This window comes from Astyanax mexicanus, chromosome 2, assembly GCF_023375975.1.
Source record: "Astyanax mexicanus isolate ESR-SI-001 chromosome 2, AstMex3_surface, whole genome shotgun sequence".
Classification (NCBI taxonomy): Eukaryota; Metazoa; Chordata; class Actinopteri; order Characiformes; family Acestrorhamphidae; genus Astyanax; species Astyanax mexicanus.
Genome location: NC_064409.1, coordinates 22,775,082 through 22,794,358, shown reverse-complemented (window position 1 = coordinate 22,794,358; position 19,277 = coordinate 22,775,082). Strand labels below are relative to the sequence as shown.

Here is a 19,277-nt window from a genome sequence, read left to right as displayed (position 1 = left end):
ATTGTACATCTGAATATAATAGTTTGACCATTGGGCCTAAAAACACAAATTTCAAAACAATTATTTTCTAAAAAGTGCAAAATTTCATTAACGAACAAGACATTAAGACTATAAAATCCCCAAAATCATGTTACATTCATGTGCTGTAGTGTAGTGTAGTGTAGTGTAGTGTAGTATAGTGTGTATTGTGTGTGTGTGTGTGTGTGTGTGTGTGTGTGTGTTTTGTGAGCGTGTGTGTGAGTGTGTGTGTGTGTGAACTGCAGATGACAGCCGGCATTTTCCCCCCTCCTGAATGCCTCGTTTTCTTTACCTTTTCACGTAAATGAGACTCTTTTGATGGCTTTATCTTTTTTTAACTGCTACACGAACAGGCTCCTCTATACTATTAAAACTGTTCATTTTCGCGGACTTTAAGAGTGAAAAACGAAAGTGAAAGTAGGCTACAGGAAATGCTGGCCGGCTCAACGGGGCGCGTGCTATGATGTTTACAATACATAGCTCGTGGAATGCTGCACTGTGATTGGATGAGTGGAGATGTGGTGTTCTGCGGGAAATCAAGACTCGTACAGCATCCACAGTTAATCCTGTTGGATGTAGTTTGTCCTTCTTGGTGGTATGCTGACATTACCCTGGATACCGTGGCTCTTGATACATCACAAAGACTTGCTGTCTTGGTCACAGATGCGCCAGCAAGACGTGCACCAACAATTTGTCCTCTTTTGAACTCTGGTGTGTCACCCATAATGTTGTGTGCATTGCAATATTTTGAGCAAAACTGTGCTCTTACCCTGCTAATTGAACCGTCACACTCTGCTCTTACTGGTGCAATGTGCAATTAATGAAGATTGGCCACCAGGCTGCTCCAATTTATACATGAAACCTCCCACACTAAAATGACAGGTGTTTATATATGTATGATATATAATTTTGCCCATATCATCCAGCATCAAGACCTCTTGCATCACGGCAGGTAGAGCTGACATTTATGGGCAGCAACGTTTCAAGCCTGTCAGCTGTCATCGTTTCCAACACACGTTTCCGTACAGAATGATGCGCTGATGCTGGTCTCCTGACCCGGTGAGGCTGTTGGTGAGATGCTTTCTGCAGATCGGTACAGATCGGGGCTGTAATTGCAGGCCGTGACGAGGGGAACGCGAGTGCGTGAGGCAGAGCGCGAGTGCAGATTCAGGGCTTTTTCCTCGGCTGCGCCGGCCGGATAGCGAGAGCCAGAGGGGGGTGAAGCGGGGTGCAGGGAGGAGGAGCGCTGAGGCTTTGCTGGAAAACCTCCTCAGCTTAGCGCTAGCATTAGCACTGCCTTTCAACATCACAGCTACAGCGGTGTCGGCGCGGGCCGCGGGATTAGGAGCTATCAAAGGCAGCCTGAAAGCGCGGCAGGGGAATTCCTGCCATGCCACCTACAGCTATAACCTCTCTTTCACTGCGGCGCTGGGAGGAAGAATAGGAGCAGGTGCGATCCCTTGCACTCAGGCTTTACTGACAGCTCTGACTTCACCTGCAGATCTGAAGCTTTGTGTGTGTGTGTGTTTCCTCGCCTCTCTGTTTGTATGGGCCAGAGCTGAGAGAGTCAGGATGTGTTCTCAGATAATCACGAAGCTACGAGTGAGTGGATTATGCAAAAAAAGTTCCATTGGAGCAGTGTTGAGTGCCTTTGATCTACACACACTGGCCACATTATCAGAAACATCTACAGTCATATAAAAAAGTATGGGCACCCCTATTAAACTTTACCATTTTTTGTTCTAAATATTTTTTTTGTTCTACTGTTTGATACATCTAATAACTGATGGACACAGTAATATTTCAGGATTGAAATGAGGTTTATTGTACTAACAGAAAATGTGCAATATGCATTAAACCAAAATTTGACTGGCTTCTTTCGCATCACTCTCCCATACAGCTTCTCCTTGTGCAAAGTGCGCTGTATTGTTGACCGATGCACAGTGACACCATCTGCAGCAAGATGATGCTGCAGCTCTTTGGAGGTGGGCTGTGGATTGTCCTTGACTGTTCTCACCATTCTTCTTCTCTGTCTTTCTGATATTTTTCTTGGCCTGCCACTTCTGGGCTGTCCCTGTGGTCTTCCATTACCTTACTATGTTCCTCACAGTGGAAACTGACAGGTTAAATCTCTGAGACAACTTTTTGTATCCTTCCCCTGAACAACTATGTTGAACAATCTTTGTTTTAGATAATTTTAAAGTTGTTTTGATGAGCCCATGATGCCACTCTTCAGAGGAGATTCAAATAGGAGAACAACTTGCAATTGTCCACCTTAAATACCTTTTCTCATGATTGGATACATTGGATATGAAGTTCAAGTCAGTAAAAAGTAGTTAGGAGTATTCAAATCAATAAAATGATAAGGGTGCACATACGTTTGCACTGTCAAATTTTGGTTTAATGCATATTGCACATTTTCTGTTAGTACAATAAACCTCATTTCAATCATGAAATATTACTGTGTTCATCAGTTATTAGATATATTAAACTGAAATGGCTGCTGCAAACACCCAAATATTTACAACTAAAAATGATTAAGATTAATAGGGGTGCCCAAACTTTTTCATATGACTGTATGTACATATAACTACCACTCACCACATTACTTAAGTGGTTCTCCATTTTCAGCACAGCAGAAGCACTGACTGCAGTTTTGGGATTTAGGTTCCTCTCTGGTGGGAATGGGTCATTGCACCGAGCATGCGGAAGAATCATTTTAAACTGGGCGGGTGTGATGCGGTCTCCTTTCAGAGCGGATGAATCCGATTCCAGGTTATGTTCAATCAGAGAGAGAAACCTCACTCCTTTGTTTCTTTGGTTTTACTGTGAGTGAATGAGCTACTGAGCTCTGAGTTTCCCCTTCTGAAGTCTCCATTGCTCCACTAGCTGCTCGCATTCAGTAAAACTGAGCCGGATCCTCTTTTAGAGGCTGTACATGTGACGTAATTACGCAAAGACGTGTGACGTGGCGAGAAGAACTCCCGCGAAAAGCGACCAGACACCCCAGTTTTTAGAATGAATATATTAGGCTTAACAGGGATGACAAATGCAGCACACTGGTACCATTAAACACAATATTTTTTCCTTTCTCCTCTCAGAAATGCTTCTGCTTTCAGTTTAGAGACAAAATAATACGGACTGCCACTTTAAACTATAATTATTTACGTTATTTAGAAATATTGCAGTTTGTTGATTTAGATCTGTAGGTGGTTTTAAGCTGAGCAGTTGCTGTTGATGTGAGCAGTAATTAATAAATAGCTAAAACCCTTGTGAGATTTAAATAAAAAAAAAATGAAGAACATCTTGTTTATCCAATCTAGCAGGCTCCAGTTACACTAAGTAAGAAAAAAAAATACTATAAATAAATAATATGTTCGCTAATGTTAGCTTTGCTAAAACCAGAGCATGTTTTGAAACTGTTATATTAGGGCATTTAGGGGGAATGGTGGAAAGGTAAAACAATAAAACTTTAGAGAAATGCTAATGCTAACATGTGACACATTAACTGACACACACAGATCTGTGATCAGATCAGATAAGTGAGCATAAAACTAGTTAGCTTCTCTAAAACTACAGTAGGTTTTGGAACTGCTGGTCAAGAGCTGCATCTGCTCTCCTGCTCTGCAGATACAGCTCTGGGAAAAAATAAGAGACCACTTAAAAATGATGAGCGTCTTTGATTTTAGTCAATTGTAAACCTTTAGAATATAATTAAGAGGAAGATGGATGATCACCTTTAACTTTTAAACCAAGCTAAACTGCTTGAAACTTTGAACCAGGAGTGGCATAAAGTTATCCAAAAGCAGTGTGTAAGACTGGTGGAGGAGAACATGCCAAGATGAATGAAATCTGTGAATAAAAACCAGGGTTATTCAAATATATTATTGACTTCTGAACTCTAAAAACTTTATTAATATGTACTAATATGTTATCTTTGCATCATTTGATGTCTGAAATCTCTGCATCTTTTTTTCTCATTTTCTGCAAATAAATGCTCTAAATGACAGTATTTTCACTTGAAATTTGCGAGAAATGTGGTCCATAGTTCATAGAATAAAATAATAATGTTTATTTTACACAAACATGTACCTGTAAATAGCAAAATCGGAGAAACTCATTTAGAAACTGAAGTCGTCTTTCAATTTTTTCCAGAGCTGTACATAGCAACATACAGCGCCTTCCGAGAGGGGGTGCTTTTTCTGGCGGGGTGCTGAATTTGACACAACACTGCCATGTTTGTTTACAGGAAGGTCGCGTTACTGACATCATGTTGTTCTATGCTAGGGCACGGTTCAGAGCAATTACACGAGCCATGCTTTGGGAGATAGTAGTTTATAGTTTAATAGTTTATAGTTTATAGAATAAAACAACCATGTTTATTTTACTCAAACATATACCTAGAAATACTAAAATCAGAGAAACTGATTCAGAAACTGAAGTGCTCTCTTATTTATTTATTTTTTTCCAACGCTGTATGTTTATATGAATCGATATCTGATCTCTTACATGAAGATAAATTTGAACTGAAAAATTATGTTTTTTTTTCTCGTTTTTTTTTTTGTTTTTTTGTATCTCACCCCCAGTTCCTAATACAACAGGCAGTGAGTCTAGATAAAAGTTACCAACAGCAAACTGTAAACTGGAAAATAACCCCCTCCATCCTCCACCCCTGATAAACGAGCACAATCTGGAGAAATGCGACGTCCAGAAGTGGCTATATCAGCAAAAACACAACTCACACTCCAAATAATACAGCAGCAGAGAGGCATGCCCCACGCGTTACACTCCAATCTAATCTAATCCTACGTCCGAGTGAGGAAACGGCCACACCCCCGCTTCAGAGCGCTTCTGCCAGGACAGCAGATGACCGCTTGATGGAGGTTCCCTATTAGGATCCTCTAAAGCACCAGTTAACAGCCAGGCTGAGAGTAAATGGAGGAAACTCGCTATGCAGGACCGCCCCCTCCTCCACCGCCTCCCCCCCCAGGGTGCCACTGCGCCCACAGCTGAGACCGAGCGAAGGGGCACTAAACAGATGTGAAATGCTGGAAGCTGCAGACTGTACGCCAGGCTGCGTTTGGACAGCCAGTCAAATCTGATTTGTTTTGTGTGTCCGATGCCTATCCGCAGTCTAAACTGGGAGGAAAAATGGATCGCACGGATCCAGATCTGTGCAGTTTCGGGTTTGGAGCGTATTTTTTTGTTTGTTTTTTTGTCAGTTTAGCGAAGGATTACACGCTGTTGAGTCATCAAATCACGGCACAGCTAATTGCGGCGCAAGCTAACAAGCTAAATCATTGTTTGTTTGGAGTTGCTACATGACTGGTTCCTGCCTTTCCCAGTTTATAATGTAGCTATCGCGGTCCGCTGGGGCGTGAGGACGACCGGGCCTCCTAAATTTTTAATTGGGCCTGTCATATACAGTAGATACTGACACAGTTGTTCACCCATGCCTCACAAATTGACCTCACCAGTTAGCTTCCATTGACACCACACACACACGCATTTATAATGCAGCCCGGTCAGCGCAAGCACTGTCGAAAGGAGCTGTCAGAAACTGCAGCATCAGACAGTGTATTTATGATATACATTATACGATACAGAAATAAATATTAGATGCGCTATATGTCCAAATATTAATGTACTTCCCTTCTAAAGAATGCAGCATTCAGCTATTTTCCAGCTAGGTTACACCTACAACCTACAGCTAGGGCTGCACGATATATATCGTTTAAGCACCGCAATCGTGATGTGCACATGCGCACTAGTCACATCGCAGGTGATGTCACTTAAGGTAATTAAATCAAACACGCCATGTTGCAATGTTTTGATTCTTCATACAAGAAGTAGATACACAGCGCTGTCTCTGTGTCTGTGTGAGTGACAGTCTGCTGCTGCTTGAGAAGCATGAGGGGGAAGCGTGAGGGGGAAGCAGGAGTAAACACGAGGTAACCGCATGGCCTTCATCCACATGGTTTGGCACATGCTTCTAAACCCACGTGTCCGGCACAGTTTTGGACAGATATTTCCAGTTACAGCTGAATTTGCGCTTTTAATCCCAGAAAAACAAACGCTCTTATTTAACTTTTAAAAAGCCAATTAAATGCCTGATTAAAGGGCCGATTACTTTTGTTTTGCAGTGTTCCTCTGGTTTTGAGTGCTCGACAATCAAATCCTCACAGCAATGCTCCATAAACTAGTAGATTGTTTTCTTCAAAGGTCTTTCAATACTTTGGGCCCTGTTTTAGCAATCTATAGGGCACAGGTGAATTGCGGATAGCACAGCTGGATTTAAGGCATGTGGGTTTGTCTTACATAAAAATATACGAAATGCGCAAAAGGCGTTTACTAATTTTTAAATAGATTTTTAATGATGGGTGTATTTTGTGCGTTACGTGAAATAAACCAATCAATGTGACAGTAGTCATTTCCTTTAAGAGTACACATGTGCAATAATCATATTGCAGAACATGCAGTGTTTTAATATAATATGTGTTTGATGTCTGTGTGTTATTCTGGTTAATCTTCAGTTATGAAGGTCAGAACTCCAGCAACAGCTCTGTTTCATTTGCCCCCAGTGACCGCCACTGTAGCCTGGTGCTCCTGGCAAGGAGGTGGGTTATTCGCACAGCTAAACTGGGGGTGAAACCTGGGTGAAACATTAGGTTCTTTTTGAGATCTGAAACAAACTCTCCAGCTTGGCGACTGCATGTGTAATGCGAGCGCTACAGCGAGGCGATTTTCTCAGGCATCTCGATATTGATCTTGTGGTGCGAGCTCCTCTACAATACACAGCAGGAGCAGCAAAATGCCGCATTTCCAGAAAGCCCGACTGGGGACTGAGGTATGAGAAACTGAATGACAATTGCTGAGTTGGTGAATTGATGAATTGTAAAACAGCTACTGGAGGAAAAATGGGACTACTGACTAAGGCTGCTGCTCACCAACACTGCAACTGGGTTAAGAGGGATTGAACTGATATTTATATGGATATACTTTAACCAAATATATAAGATATACAGTACTGTGAAGATATTTTAGGCACAATAAAGAAAATCTAATATTTACTATAAGAAAGTAGTGGTTTTTTTTTCCTAGTTCACAGGACTTTAGTATTATTTAGGCATTCACAGTGAAAACTGACTTATATCAGTATTGGATGATAACTGCTCCTCAGCCAATGTGTAGATACTTCAAATCAATACCTGCTGATGTGTTTATTGTACCAGTTTCTAAGAGTCTTTTAAAGGTGTAGGAAACAGTACTCAGCGATATCTGGCTTCATCTATAATTTTTCTACAGAAAAGACAGAAAATAGTTACAGAGTTCTCTGTGTTTCTGTCTTTTTCTAGTTATTATGGTAAAGTGAATGTGAATGTGCTGTGTGTAGTGGTGCAGTAGAAAATGCAGTAATACTATCTGTTCCAGCACTGCTTTAATACAGACAAAAGTTTTATTAATTGATTTTTTTTTTTTATTAATTTCCAAAGCCCAGTTTATTTCCATTCTACCTACCAGATGTAAGCTGTTAATTAGGGATGCAATGGTTCTCTGTATTTTATCAGATAACTTTTAGTATTTTCTTACAATTTGTGACTGGCTGACAATATTTGTTGGTTGCGTTAATTGAATAATATTCATGTTTACATTTCCTATTACTGCACTTTATAATATTAATATATAATATATAATATTCTTTTTTACAATAGTAAAAATACGTTTTTATTTTGTTTGTGTTTAGTTCATTAGTTTTCCTTAAAGGCCCTGGCAGTTTGTACCCTACAAATTTTGAACATTGGATTGTGTCCCATTTCTGATTATCGACTGGAACTGAAAGGCTTAAATGGCAAAAATAAAGAAAAACATTTTGGGGTGTTCTAAATCTTTTAACCAGTAGTGTAGAATTGAACGAATCCTTTTCTTGATGATTGGAGGCATCCTAAAGAAATCAGGAAACTTTGTTCTTTAAACTAGCTCACAGGACAGTATTAATATATATATATATATATATATATAAAGTAATCGTTGTTACTTCTTACAGTATGTTGTTTAAATGCATCTGTTTTAATGAGATCGTATTGTGGAGAAAATTTATTTTTGAAAAGTTGTGCGTTTTTGGTTGCCTAGAACTTCTGAAAAGACAAAATGTTCCATCTCTTTTAGAACAATGTTGGTTGGACAGATTTGTTGGGACAGGTATTAGTAGTGTGTCCCATGACTTTTGCCATGTCTCATGCAAGATAAAGAACGCTGCACTGACCTGCCCTGGCATATGGGCGGGGTCTCCTGGAGGGTACCAAACACAATTAATACCACCCACTGCCCTGTCAGCTGACATCACACCCATTCCTGATCACATGACACTGCACATCGTACCTCCAGGAAGTAAATTACCAGAATACTAAACACCTGTGTTAGATTCTATTTAAAGGCCTCAGTTCAGCTTAGTCTTTGCTGCGTATTGATGGTTTATCCTCGTACAACACATTTTCAATTTGTCTGTGTTTTTCTCTCGTTTTACCTTGTTTTGAATTTCCAACCTTCAACCAATTTTTGCCTGCCCTTTGATACTGCCTTACCGTGTTTGACCAATGGACTGTTTGGGTGCTTTCACACCTGCCTCGTTTGGTCTTGACTTTCGGACTTTTCAGTTGGTCCGACCAAGAAAGGTGGTCTCGGTGATCTTCTGAACCATGGTCCGGTTCCCCTGCAGCGTGAAAGCGCTTTTCTGGATGTTTCAAACTTTCGGACCAGTTACAGGAAGCTGAGCAGGCGTTCCTCAGCAACGGCAGCAGATAAAGAAAAATAACCAACTACTACTGACTGCAGCCTGCGGGAAGGCGGAGTTGGACGTCCAGCGCGTCCAGTTCCACCCACTTTGTCCACGCCACCCCTTGTCAGTCTTGCAAGCTTGTAGTGTATACACAGTATTAAAGCCGGACGACGCGGCACATTATATTTAAAGTCCGCTAACTGCCCTGTACATTGTTTACTTTTGTTCAGAGGCGGAGCTAAGACATGATGCTGACAAAGTGGGCAGGACTGGACGGCATGACGCTAACAAAGTGTGCGGAGCTGGACACAATGGACGTCCAACTCTGGCTTCCTGCAGGCTGCAGTCAGTACCCTCTCAAAATAACCGGAAAAGCAGGAAAAATGAGCCGTGGATACAGCTTCTTCAGGACGAGCACGTTCGTTTGGGGAATTTGAACTAACATAGGATACTGTGCTGAAGTTGCTGCTGCTGCTGCTATAAAAACACAATAGCAGCACTACTATGGAGACGAAATGAATTTGTTCATTCATTTTATCCTTGAAAGGCTTTCCACCAAATTGAACCACCCGCTGAATTGTCAATACGCCAACGTCAGACGCATGTTCTTCTAAAACCAATCAGCGTCAAGTTAAGGAAAACGCATCATAAGTGATACGTAAGTGATGATGAAAGGATGTAGAAGAATCACACAAAGGTCTTTGGTGCGCTCCCTAAACTGCAGTGTGAAAACAAAAATAAGCAGATCAAATATATACAATGTAGTAAAGACATGAACCTTGGTTCGGACCACGGTCCGGACTTTCAGGTGTGAAAGCACACAAGTATATTTTGACTTGAATCTGCGCGTTATATCCAAGTTTCACTTCTACAGCGTTCTCCCATACAAATATGTAAAAAAAAAAATTGCAGAAATGTGAGGGGTGTACTCACCTTTGTTTGATACTTAAAATTTTCATATAGATGCATTATCTCTTTTGTTCTATATTTTTTTCACAAATTAGAGCACCCATGGTGGGTTTCTCGCGTTCCAGTGATAGACACCTTCCCCATTGATTTCTGTGAGGCAGTGGGAGTGCATTATGAAGGTGGGCTTGTCACGGATCTCTCCGGGTGAGGGATCATGTAGTGAATGACTCAGCTCAGCTACGTCAACAAACAACAGGTCGTCAATAGTAAATGTCATTCAGACTGAGCAGAACAGCGGTTCTGAACCGATTCTGGGGTTCTGAAAGTTGGATAGAGTCAAATATATATGAATAACACTCTGAATGTAGGTATAGTGATGATATACACTAAGGAGGAGGAGGAGCTACAGTCTCTCATTATTAGGGTGAATATACTGTATTTTAATAACACTCTGAATGTAGGTATAGTGATGATATACACTAAGGAGGAGGAGGAGCTACAGTCTCTCATTATTAGGGTAAATATACTGTATATTAATAACACTCTGAATGTAGGTATTGTGATGATATACACTGAGGAGGAGGAGGAGCTACAGTCTCTTCTTATTAGGGTGAATATAATGTATATTAATAACACTCTAAATGTAGGCATTGTGGTGATATACACTGAGGAGGCGGAGCTACACTCTCTCATCAGGTTAAACTGTTAGTTTAGTTCCTATACAGAACTTTCTGAAGTTTTGAACAGCACCTTAAGGTGTCTCTACAGTACGGTGAGTATTGCCAGGTCTGTAGGCTGTGAGAACAGCTGCGATTAGTTTACTGCATCAAATGGTTTGCCAGCATCGTCCCGTAGCACGGAGCGCTTCTGGAACTTTGCATGCAGCGGACCCCCTGTGTAAAGCTAAAGTTTCTAAGCCCCCGAAACTCTCAGGCAGGTTTCTACTACACAAAACAAACGCTCACAGACAGAGTAAAGCGGCTGCGGCACAAACGCTCGCCGGGATCTGCTGCTGCAGGGGTGAAGGGGTCACGGGCGGATCGAAACAGGTATTAGAGTGATACGGAGGAGTGAGGGTTCCCCTGCGGACACAAAAAGACTCAAATGCTTCCCTGGTTCAGGTGAAGCCCCAGGCAAAGAAATACTGAAACCTGGATGAGCTACATACACTCAGTTCTCACAGAGAGAGAGAGAGAGAGAGAGAGAGAGAGAGAGAGAGAGAAAATGATAGATAGATAGATAGATAGATAGATAGATAGATAGATAGATAGATAGATAGATAGATAGATAGATAGATAGATAGATAGATAGACAGAGATAGACAGACAGACAGACAGATAGATGCTGGGGCTGTAGTGTGAGTGTGATGGGGATGTAGTGTGAGTGTGATGGGGATGTAGTGTGAGTGTGATGGGGCTGTAGTGTGAGTGTGATGGTACTGTAGTGTGAGTGTGATGGGGCTGTAGTGTGAGTGTGATGGTACTGTAGTGTGAGTGTGATGGTACTGTAGTGTGAGTGTGATGGGGCTGTAGTGTGAGTGTGATAGAGCTGTAGTGTGAGTGTGATGGTACTGTAGTGTGAGTGTGATGGGGCTGTAGTGTGAGTGTGATGGTACTGTAGTGTGAGTGTGATGGGGCTGTAGTGTGAGTGTGATGGGACTGTAGTGTGAGTGTGATGGAGCTGTAGTGTGAGTGTGATGGAGCTGTAGTGTGAGTGTGATGGGGTGTATTGTGAGTGTGATGATGCTGTATCATCACACTCACACAACAGCCTCACAGTAGTGGGAGTCGCATACTTTTCATTGGACGAACAGCTGGTCGCACTTGAGATTTTTAAAAGTCGCACCATTGTGAAATGAGGTGGCACCTGTGAACAAATTGGTCATACTCTAGAGCCCTGAATGCCAATCACCATTAGCATCACCATCAGTAACCATGCTAAGCTCTTTTGCTAGCATCGCAACCAACCAGCTCAAACCCTGCAGAATCAGGATATTGTCCTTGGTAGCATCCCTGCTCTAACTTTGCCAATCCCAGATGTTAGCATCATGGCTAACCTAGATTGTGAAGAGGAAGTAGACTGAGTAAACTGATAGCTAGTATCATAAGAAGGCTTTATATCATTTCAATTATACAAGTACAAAAAAATGAACTTAAACTTGCCGTTTAGCGGCTTTAAAATGAAAACCTGCTGCCCTCTCTGGCCTGTGTAGGTATTGTTGCACACCCTTGCTTTTTTATGACTTACCTCCTCTCCCCGTGCAGCATGTAGGAGCTGCGGAAGAAGCCGAGCAGCTCGTTCTCTCTGCGGGCGTTGAAGGTGATGTTCAATCTGTAGGTGCGCAGCGGCTTAAGCTCGCGGTGCAGTATGATGACGTGCAGCTGCGAGGACGTGTACGCAAAATGCCTGTGCACACGCACCATTCCTGCACCGGCCCTGCGCCCGTCTGCGTGCATCAGGGTCACGGTGCGAATGTCGAGCCCGTCTGCATGCAGCACCACATAGCGCGTGGCGTTCACACACTCCACGTCGATGTTCACGCACCCGGCGAACGTGAAGTTGTCCATATGTACAGAGAGCGTGAGCTCGTAGTGACGAGGGCGCAGCGTCGTCGGGAGGCGCGCCCGTCGCCAAGGGAAGCGAGCATCCTCGTCGTCATCGTCGCTGTCCCCCTCTCCTCTGGTCCGTGCATCGTGCGTCCTTGTGCCCGTGGCCCCGCTCGTGCCGGGCGTGGAACGTGCATTAGCATCTCCGAGTGCCTCCCCACCATTAGGCTCTCCCGTGCAGCGCTCGAACTTTACGCTAAGTGCCACTGCCACCGCCGTCACGGCGATGAGCGCGAGGATGGAGACAGCGAAGCCCAGAACGAGTCGTTTGTGCACCGTGATGTGGCGTTCGGTGGTGCGTGGGCGCACAGCCACGCCGTCTGCCCACTGGTCAGAGAGGGCACGCCCAGTCCGCGCACTCATCACGGCCTCGATCCCCATCGGCGTGAGAGATCACTGAAGAGGAGAAGAAAGCAAATGTCAGATACAAGAACGAAGAAACAAAAATGAGGAGAACAAGGGAACAAAAATGAGAGAGTAAAAATTACAAGGAAGGGGACAAAATAAACAAAATGAGGGAACAAAATGAAGAGACTGAAGGGACATAAATAAAAAAAAATATGACCACAAATGATGAGAAACGGACAAAATGAAGAGACTGATTAGACATAAATGAAGACATAAGGAACAAAAATGATGAGAAGGGGACCAAATTAAAAGACCGAATAGACAAAATGATGAAGAGAGGACAAAATAAAGAGAATAAGGAAACAAACTGAAGAGACTGTAGGGACTTGAAGACAATAAGGGAAAAGAATTATGAGTAGGGGACAAAAATAAGAGACTTAACGAACATACATGGAGACAATTAGGAACCGAAATTCAGAAAGTGAAGAAAAATAGGAAAAAAATAAATAGAAAAAAGGGAACACAATTTTAGAGACTGAGAGGACATAAATGAAGGCAATTAGGAACAAAAATGATGAGGAGGGACAAAATTAAGAGACTAAAGTGAACAAATTGAAAAGACTGGAAGGACTTAAATACAGACATTAAGGGAATAAAATTATGAGTAGGGGACAAAAATAAGAGACTAAACGAACATACATGGAGACAATTAGGAACAGAAATTCAGAGAACAAGAGAACAAAATAAAGAGACTGAGGCAACAAAAAGCAAGGAAATGAATAAAGAACCAAATCGATGAGGAGGGAAAAAATAAGGAGAATGAAAGAACAAAACTGAAGAGAATGAGGGAACAAAACTGAAGAGAATGAGGGAACAATAAAAGCAATGAGGGGGCAGCATTATAATGACCAAGGGGGAACGATTTTGTGTCTCAGGGGGAAAAATTTGCATAAATTATTTGGAACAGTGTAAAACCCTCAGTAAACAAAAAAAGATGAGAAAAAGGAATAAATAAAAGGGCAACAATATACTGATTCAGAGGGGAAAAAAACTACACCAATGAAGCATCAACAGCGCAGTGACCAGTGAAGGAATGTTGAGGGCAACAATGACATGAATGAGGGGCAACAATTTAGAAAATGACTGGGTAATAATATAGCAACCCCACTGGTTGAGAATTTAATTAATTAGGAAGCAACAATAGGGGAAAAAAACAGATCAACCACATCAAGACTGAGGGGCAACAATGTAGCGAATCGGGAGTCAACAATTAAGAGATTTACAGGGTGAAAATGAATGGATTGAGGGCGACAATTAATGGAATAAAGGAACAATATAGTAAACCAGGGGGCAGTCACATTAACAATTAAGGGGGGAAGAATAAAGAAAATAAATTGTGGAAAATGTCAAAGGCAATAATGAATGGAATGAGGGGCAAACAATTTAGTAAATCACATATGAGGGGCAAGAGGAAGTGGAGGAGGGGGTAACAAATAAGGAAATAAGGAGGCAACAATACTGTGAATATATATAAATGAGTGATATTTAACAGGTGAAAATAAGGAAAAAGTGAACTACAATATAACAATATTGTGATGGCACAAATGAACGGATTGAGGGGCAACTACATTGTGACTTATGGGGCAAATGGGCAGTCACATTAACACATAAAGGGGCAAGAATAAAGAAATCGAATTGCAATTAGGGGTGTGCCATATTATATCGTACGTGATAATATCGCCAAACTTTTAGAATATCATGAATGATAATATACCCTGAAATATCGTGCCATAACACTCACCCCTAATTATCACATCAGGGTAGTACTTTTTTGCTGTTTTAAGCAAAAGAAAAATTCACACTTTTCTAATTTCCTATTAAATATCTACTAGAGACAGATTATATCTGTCCAGTATCATTTATTTTACTTTAATCCTGGATATATGGAGATATTCAGGGTGCATTATTATTAGTAGTATCATGACATTCTGAATCATTGACTTCTGTTACAAATCTGATAAAATTCTTGTATTTTTTAATATCTCAGCTAAAGGTGTGCCATATCATATTGTATACAATAATGAAATGTAAGTTTTGATTTGTTGCGGTAGTGCATTTTTTATTTTTATTTTTTGTTATATCGCCAGGAGTATCGTTGTCGCGATAATACCATGAAATATCATGATATTATTTTAGGGCCATATCGCCCACCCTTAATTGCAATCATGCAAAAAATAAAGGGGCGATTACATAGTATAACTCAGGCATGAAAATTACTCAAAAGAGGGGGCAACAATGCAGTAACTCAGGGCATTAAGGGTTACAATGAAATGAATAACCGGGCAAAAATGTATCTTAATGAGACAATTAAATAATGTCAAAGGCAACAATGAATGGAATGAGGGTCCAACAATTTAGTAAATCAGACATGAGGGGCAAAATGAAGTAAAGTAGGTTGTAACAAACAAGGGAACAAGGAGGCAACAATATTGTGACGTGCATAAATTCAGGAAGCAAAAGTGAAGAAGTTTAACGGGTGAAAATAAGGAAAAAGGGAGGTATCATTATATCAACTCAGGGGGGCAAAAATGCATCAAAGAGGGAGCAACATTAAAGTGACCAGACAAGAGAGGCAAAATCAAGTAAGCTATGATGTAACAATATTGTGACGTGCAAAAATGAAGGGACTGAGGGGCAACTACATTGTGATTTATGGGGCAAATGAACATCGAAAAGGGGGCAAAAATATAGCAGCTCAGGAGTCAATTATTAAGAGATTCACAGGGTGAAAATGAATGGATTTAGGGGCAAAATTTAATGGAATAAAGAGAACAATATAGTGAATCAGGGGGCATTCACATTAGCACGTAAGGGGGCAGTAAGAAAGAACTCGAATTGTGGAAAATGTAGGAAATGAGGCTGCAACCATGCAAAAAATTAAGGGGCAACTACATAATACAACTCAGACACAAAAATTACACAAAAGAGGGGGCAAAAATGCGGTAACTCATGGCAAACCTGAAGTGACATTGAGAGTTCCAATGAAAATTCATGTCAATAAGGCAAAGAAATAATGTTAAGGGCAAAAATGAGGGGACAGTAATTTAGTAAATCAGATATGAGGGGCAAAATGAGGTGAACTAGGGTGTAACAAATGGAGGGAATGAGGAGGCAACAGTATTGTGATGTGCATAAATTAGTGATACACAAATCGGTCACTCGGGAAGCAAAAGTGAAGAAACTAAATGGGTGAAAATAAGGAAAAATAGGGGCATGATATCGACTCAGGGGGGCAAAAATGCATTTATGAGGGAGCAACATTAAAGTGACCACGGGGTAAAAATTCAGAAAAGAGGGGCAAAATCAAGTGAACTATAGAAATAAAGAAATTGAGTTGTGGAAAATGTAACTCAGGCACAAAAAGGGGCAACAACACGATACCTCAGGGCAAAACTGAAGTGACATCGAGGGCTACAATCAAAATTCATATCAATAAGGCGATAAAATAATAATCCAAGGCAACAATAAATGAAATGAGGGGCCAATAATTTACTAAATCAGACATGAGGGGAAAAATGAAGCGTAGCTAACGGAGGGAATAAGGAGGCAACAATATTGGGACGTGCACAAATTAGTGATTAACAATTTGGTCACATTAAGGAAGCAAAAGTGAAGAAACTGAATGGGTGAAAATAATGAGAAAGAGGGGCAACATTATATCAACTCAGGGGGGCAAAATGCATTAATGAGGGAGCCACATGGGGTAAATATTCAGACAAGAGGAACAAAATCATAATGAATTACGGTATAACAATATTGAAACACACAAAAATGAAGGGATTGAAGGGGAACTACATTGTGAATCATGGGGCAAAACAAACATCAAAGAGGGGTAACAATATAGTGACTCAGTGTATCTGTTCAGTTTATTGAGTGCCAGTCAAAAGTTCTCCTTTTTGATTTTTTACATTGTAAATGTAATATTGAAGATATTAAAGCAATACGAACACATATGAAAAGATTTTTCAACTAAAAGTGTGTTAAACAAACCAGAATATGTTTTATATTTTTGATTCCTCTAAGTAGCACATTTAGCTTTGAGGACAGATCTTTTAATATCATTGTCTTTATGAGGGAGATTCACCTGAAATAGTTTTCTCAGCGTTTTATCAGGTTTAGATCAGGAGATTATGGAGGACAAACACTTTTTTACTGTTTACTATGTAATTTAATATGTGACTAGTTGTTTTCTTGAGTGTAATATTAATAAAAAATGGTAGAAAATACATTAAATAATGAAAAAAAAACATTGCATGAGAAGGTCTGTACAAACTTTTGACTGGTATTGTATAAACATATTTTTTACTCTAACATTGGCTACACAGAGTGAGTTGTTACTATTGCGATGTGGAATCGCTGACTTCTAGTGAAATCAGGTAAAAATAACGATGTGTGTGACACTGTATATTCAGCTCTGGAAAAAGTTAAGAGACCACTTCAGTTTCTGAATCAGTTTATCTGATCTATAAACCACAGACATCGTTTCTCCCAAAATCCAAAACAAATATTGTCATTTGAAGCATTTATTTGCAGAAAATGAGAAATGGCTGAAAAACCAAAAAGATGCAGAGCCTTCAGACCTCAAATAATGCAAAGGTAACAAGTTCATATTCATAAAGTTTTCAGAAGAGTTCAGAAATCAATATTTGGTGGAATAACCCTGGTTTTTAATCACCGTTTTCATGCATCTTGGCATGTTCTCCTCCACCAGTCTTACACACTGCTTTTGGATAACTTTATGCCACTCCCGGAAGATCATCCATCTTCCTCTTGATTATATTCCAGAGGTTTTTAATTTAGTAAAATCAAAGAAACTCGGTCTCTTTAAACGGTCTCTTATTTTTTTTCCGGAGCTGTAAATATATGTATACAGACATGCATGCACCTCCCACCACACATGCAACAAAACAACATCATACACATGAAGTGTGTGTGTGTGTGTGTGTGTGTGTGTGTTTGTGCTTTGAGTTAATGCCGTGCAAAGACACAAATCACAGTCTGTGGATGCCGAAACATATGCTACCCCTAATCACACACACACACACATATAGTCTGCACGCTCGCGCATTCCAGCTGAACCTGCTAAATCAACGGCATTCCGCAGACAAAAGTAGGAATTTGCGCGTGCCCCATTTGCATAAGCGATTGTGCGTACGTGTGTGCGTGCGTGCATGCGCGAGCCTCTCCGTGCAGCCGTCCGTCCCGCTGCATCATAGCCGATTCAAAAGTTGCACGCGCCCCAGAAGCTTCCTCTCGCTGTTGCGATTTTGGCGCGGAGCACGCGAGCCACACACGCGCTCACGCGGGAGAGCATCGATCCCCGTTGATCAGATCATTTCATCGCAATCAGAAAAAGGCGCGTGATCGATGCAATCCGGGGGTGCACGCGCAGTGTCCGGATAGTCTCTAGCTGAAGTTGCACCACCCGACACGCACAGACACACACACTATCACGCGCACGAACACAAAGCTAAACGCACGAGACACACACACACACACATATACAACACACCGCGCGCGCTCGGCACGGCGAGGAAACAGAAACGGGCTCCTACCGTCCGAGCTCAGCGTGCATCCCTCCCGGACCGGCGCGCGGACCCCTCTCCGGCGTATGTGTGAGTGTGAGTGTGTGTTACAGAGAGACAGAGGGAGTGTGTGAGTGCAAGGGTGTGTGTTGATGTGTGTGTGTATGTGTCTTAGTGTGTGTGTGTTAATCTAGCGGTCTGGTGGTGTGTTAGAACTGCTCGCGCTGCTGCTGTGTGTGTTCTGCGCGCGCCTCCATCATCATCTCTCCCTCCATCTCCACCCTCCTCCTCCTCCTACTGCCGTCACCAGCACAGCTGCGCTCGCGCACTCTCTCTCTCTCTCTCTCTCTCTCTCTCTCTCACACACACACACACTGTTTCTGTATCTCTTTCCCTCTCTCTCTCACCCATAGTTTTTGTAGGTCTCTCTCTCTCTCTCTCTCTCTCTCTCTCTCTCTTTCAGCCTCCTCTTTCTTCCGTATAGCTATATGTATCTCCCTTCCCCTTAATGATTCTATCTCTCTTTACCTCAGCCCACTCTCTCACTTTCTCTCCCTATCGCTTTGTTCTATATCTCTTTAATATGCCTATCCTCTCTCTCTCTCTCTCTCTCTCTCTCTCTCTCTCTCTCTCTCTCGCAGCATCTAAATGTCTCTCTCTCTGTCTCTCTCTTTTTCAGTTCCAATATATGTTACTCTCTTATCCTGTAAAAAAAAAACACTTAAAAACGATGAATTTCTTTGATTTTACCAAATTGGAAACCTCTGAAATATAATGAAGAGGAAGATGAATGATCACAAGCCATCAAACCAAACTGAACTGCTTGAATTTTTGCACCAGGAGTGGCTTAAAGTTAGCCAAAAGCATTGTGTTAGACTGGTGAAGGAGAAAATGCCAAAATGCATGAAAACAGTAATTAAAAACCAGGGTTATTCCACCAAATATTGATTTCTGAACTCTTAAAACTTTATGAATATAAACGTGTTTCCTTTGCATTATTTGAGGTCTGAAAGCTCTGCATCTTTTTTGTTATTA

General features: G+C 41.4%; 1 protein-coding gene across 1 annotated transcript in view; it reads right to left on the bottom strand.

Annotated features, from left to right (window-relative positions):
* The window catches only part of LOC103029429 (thyrotropin-releasing hormone-degrading ectoenzyme), a 473,221-nt gene extending 454,689 nt beyond the window's left edge, over nucleotides 1-18,532 (bottom strand). Inside the window, exons 1-2 of the mRNA XM_022671576.2 lie at nucleotides 18,273-18,532; nucleotides 11,951-12,705 (exon numbers count right to left, since the gene is read on the bottom strand). Coding sequence (XP_022527297.2) covers nucleotides 11,951-12,690 — 740 coding nt within the window. The 5' untranslated portion in view covers nucleotides 12,691-12,705; nucleotides 18,273-18,532. The remainder of the gene's footprint in view (nucleotides 1-11,950; nucleotides 12,706-18,272) is intronic.
* Nucleotides 18,533-19,277: the final 745 nt, after the last annotated feature.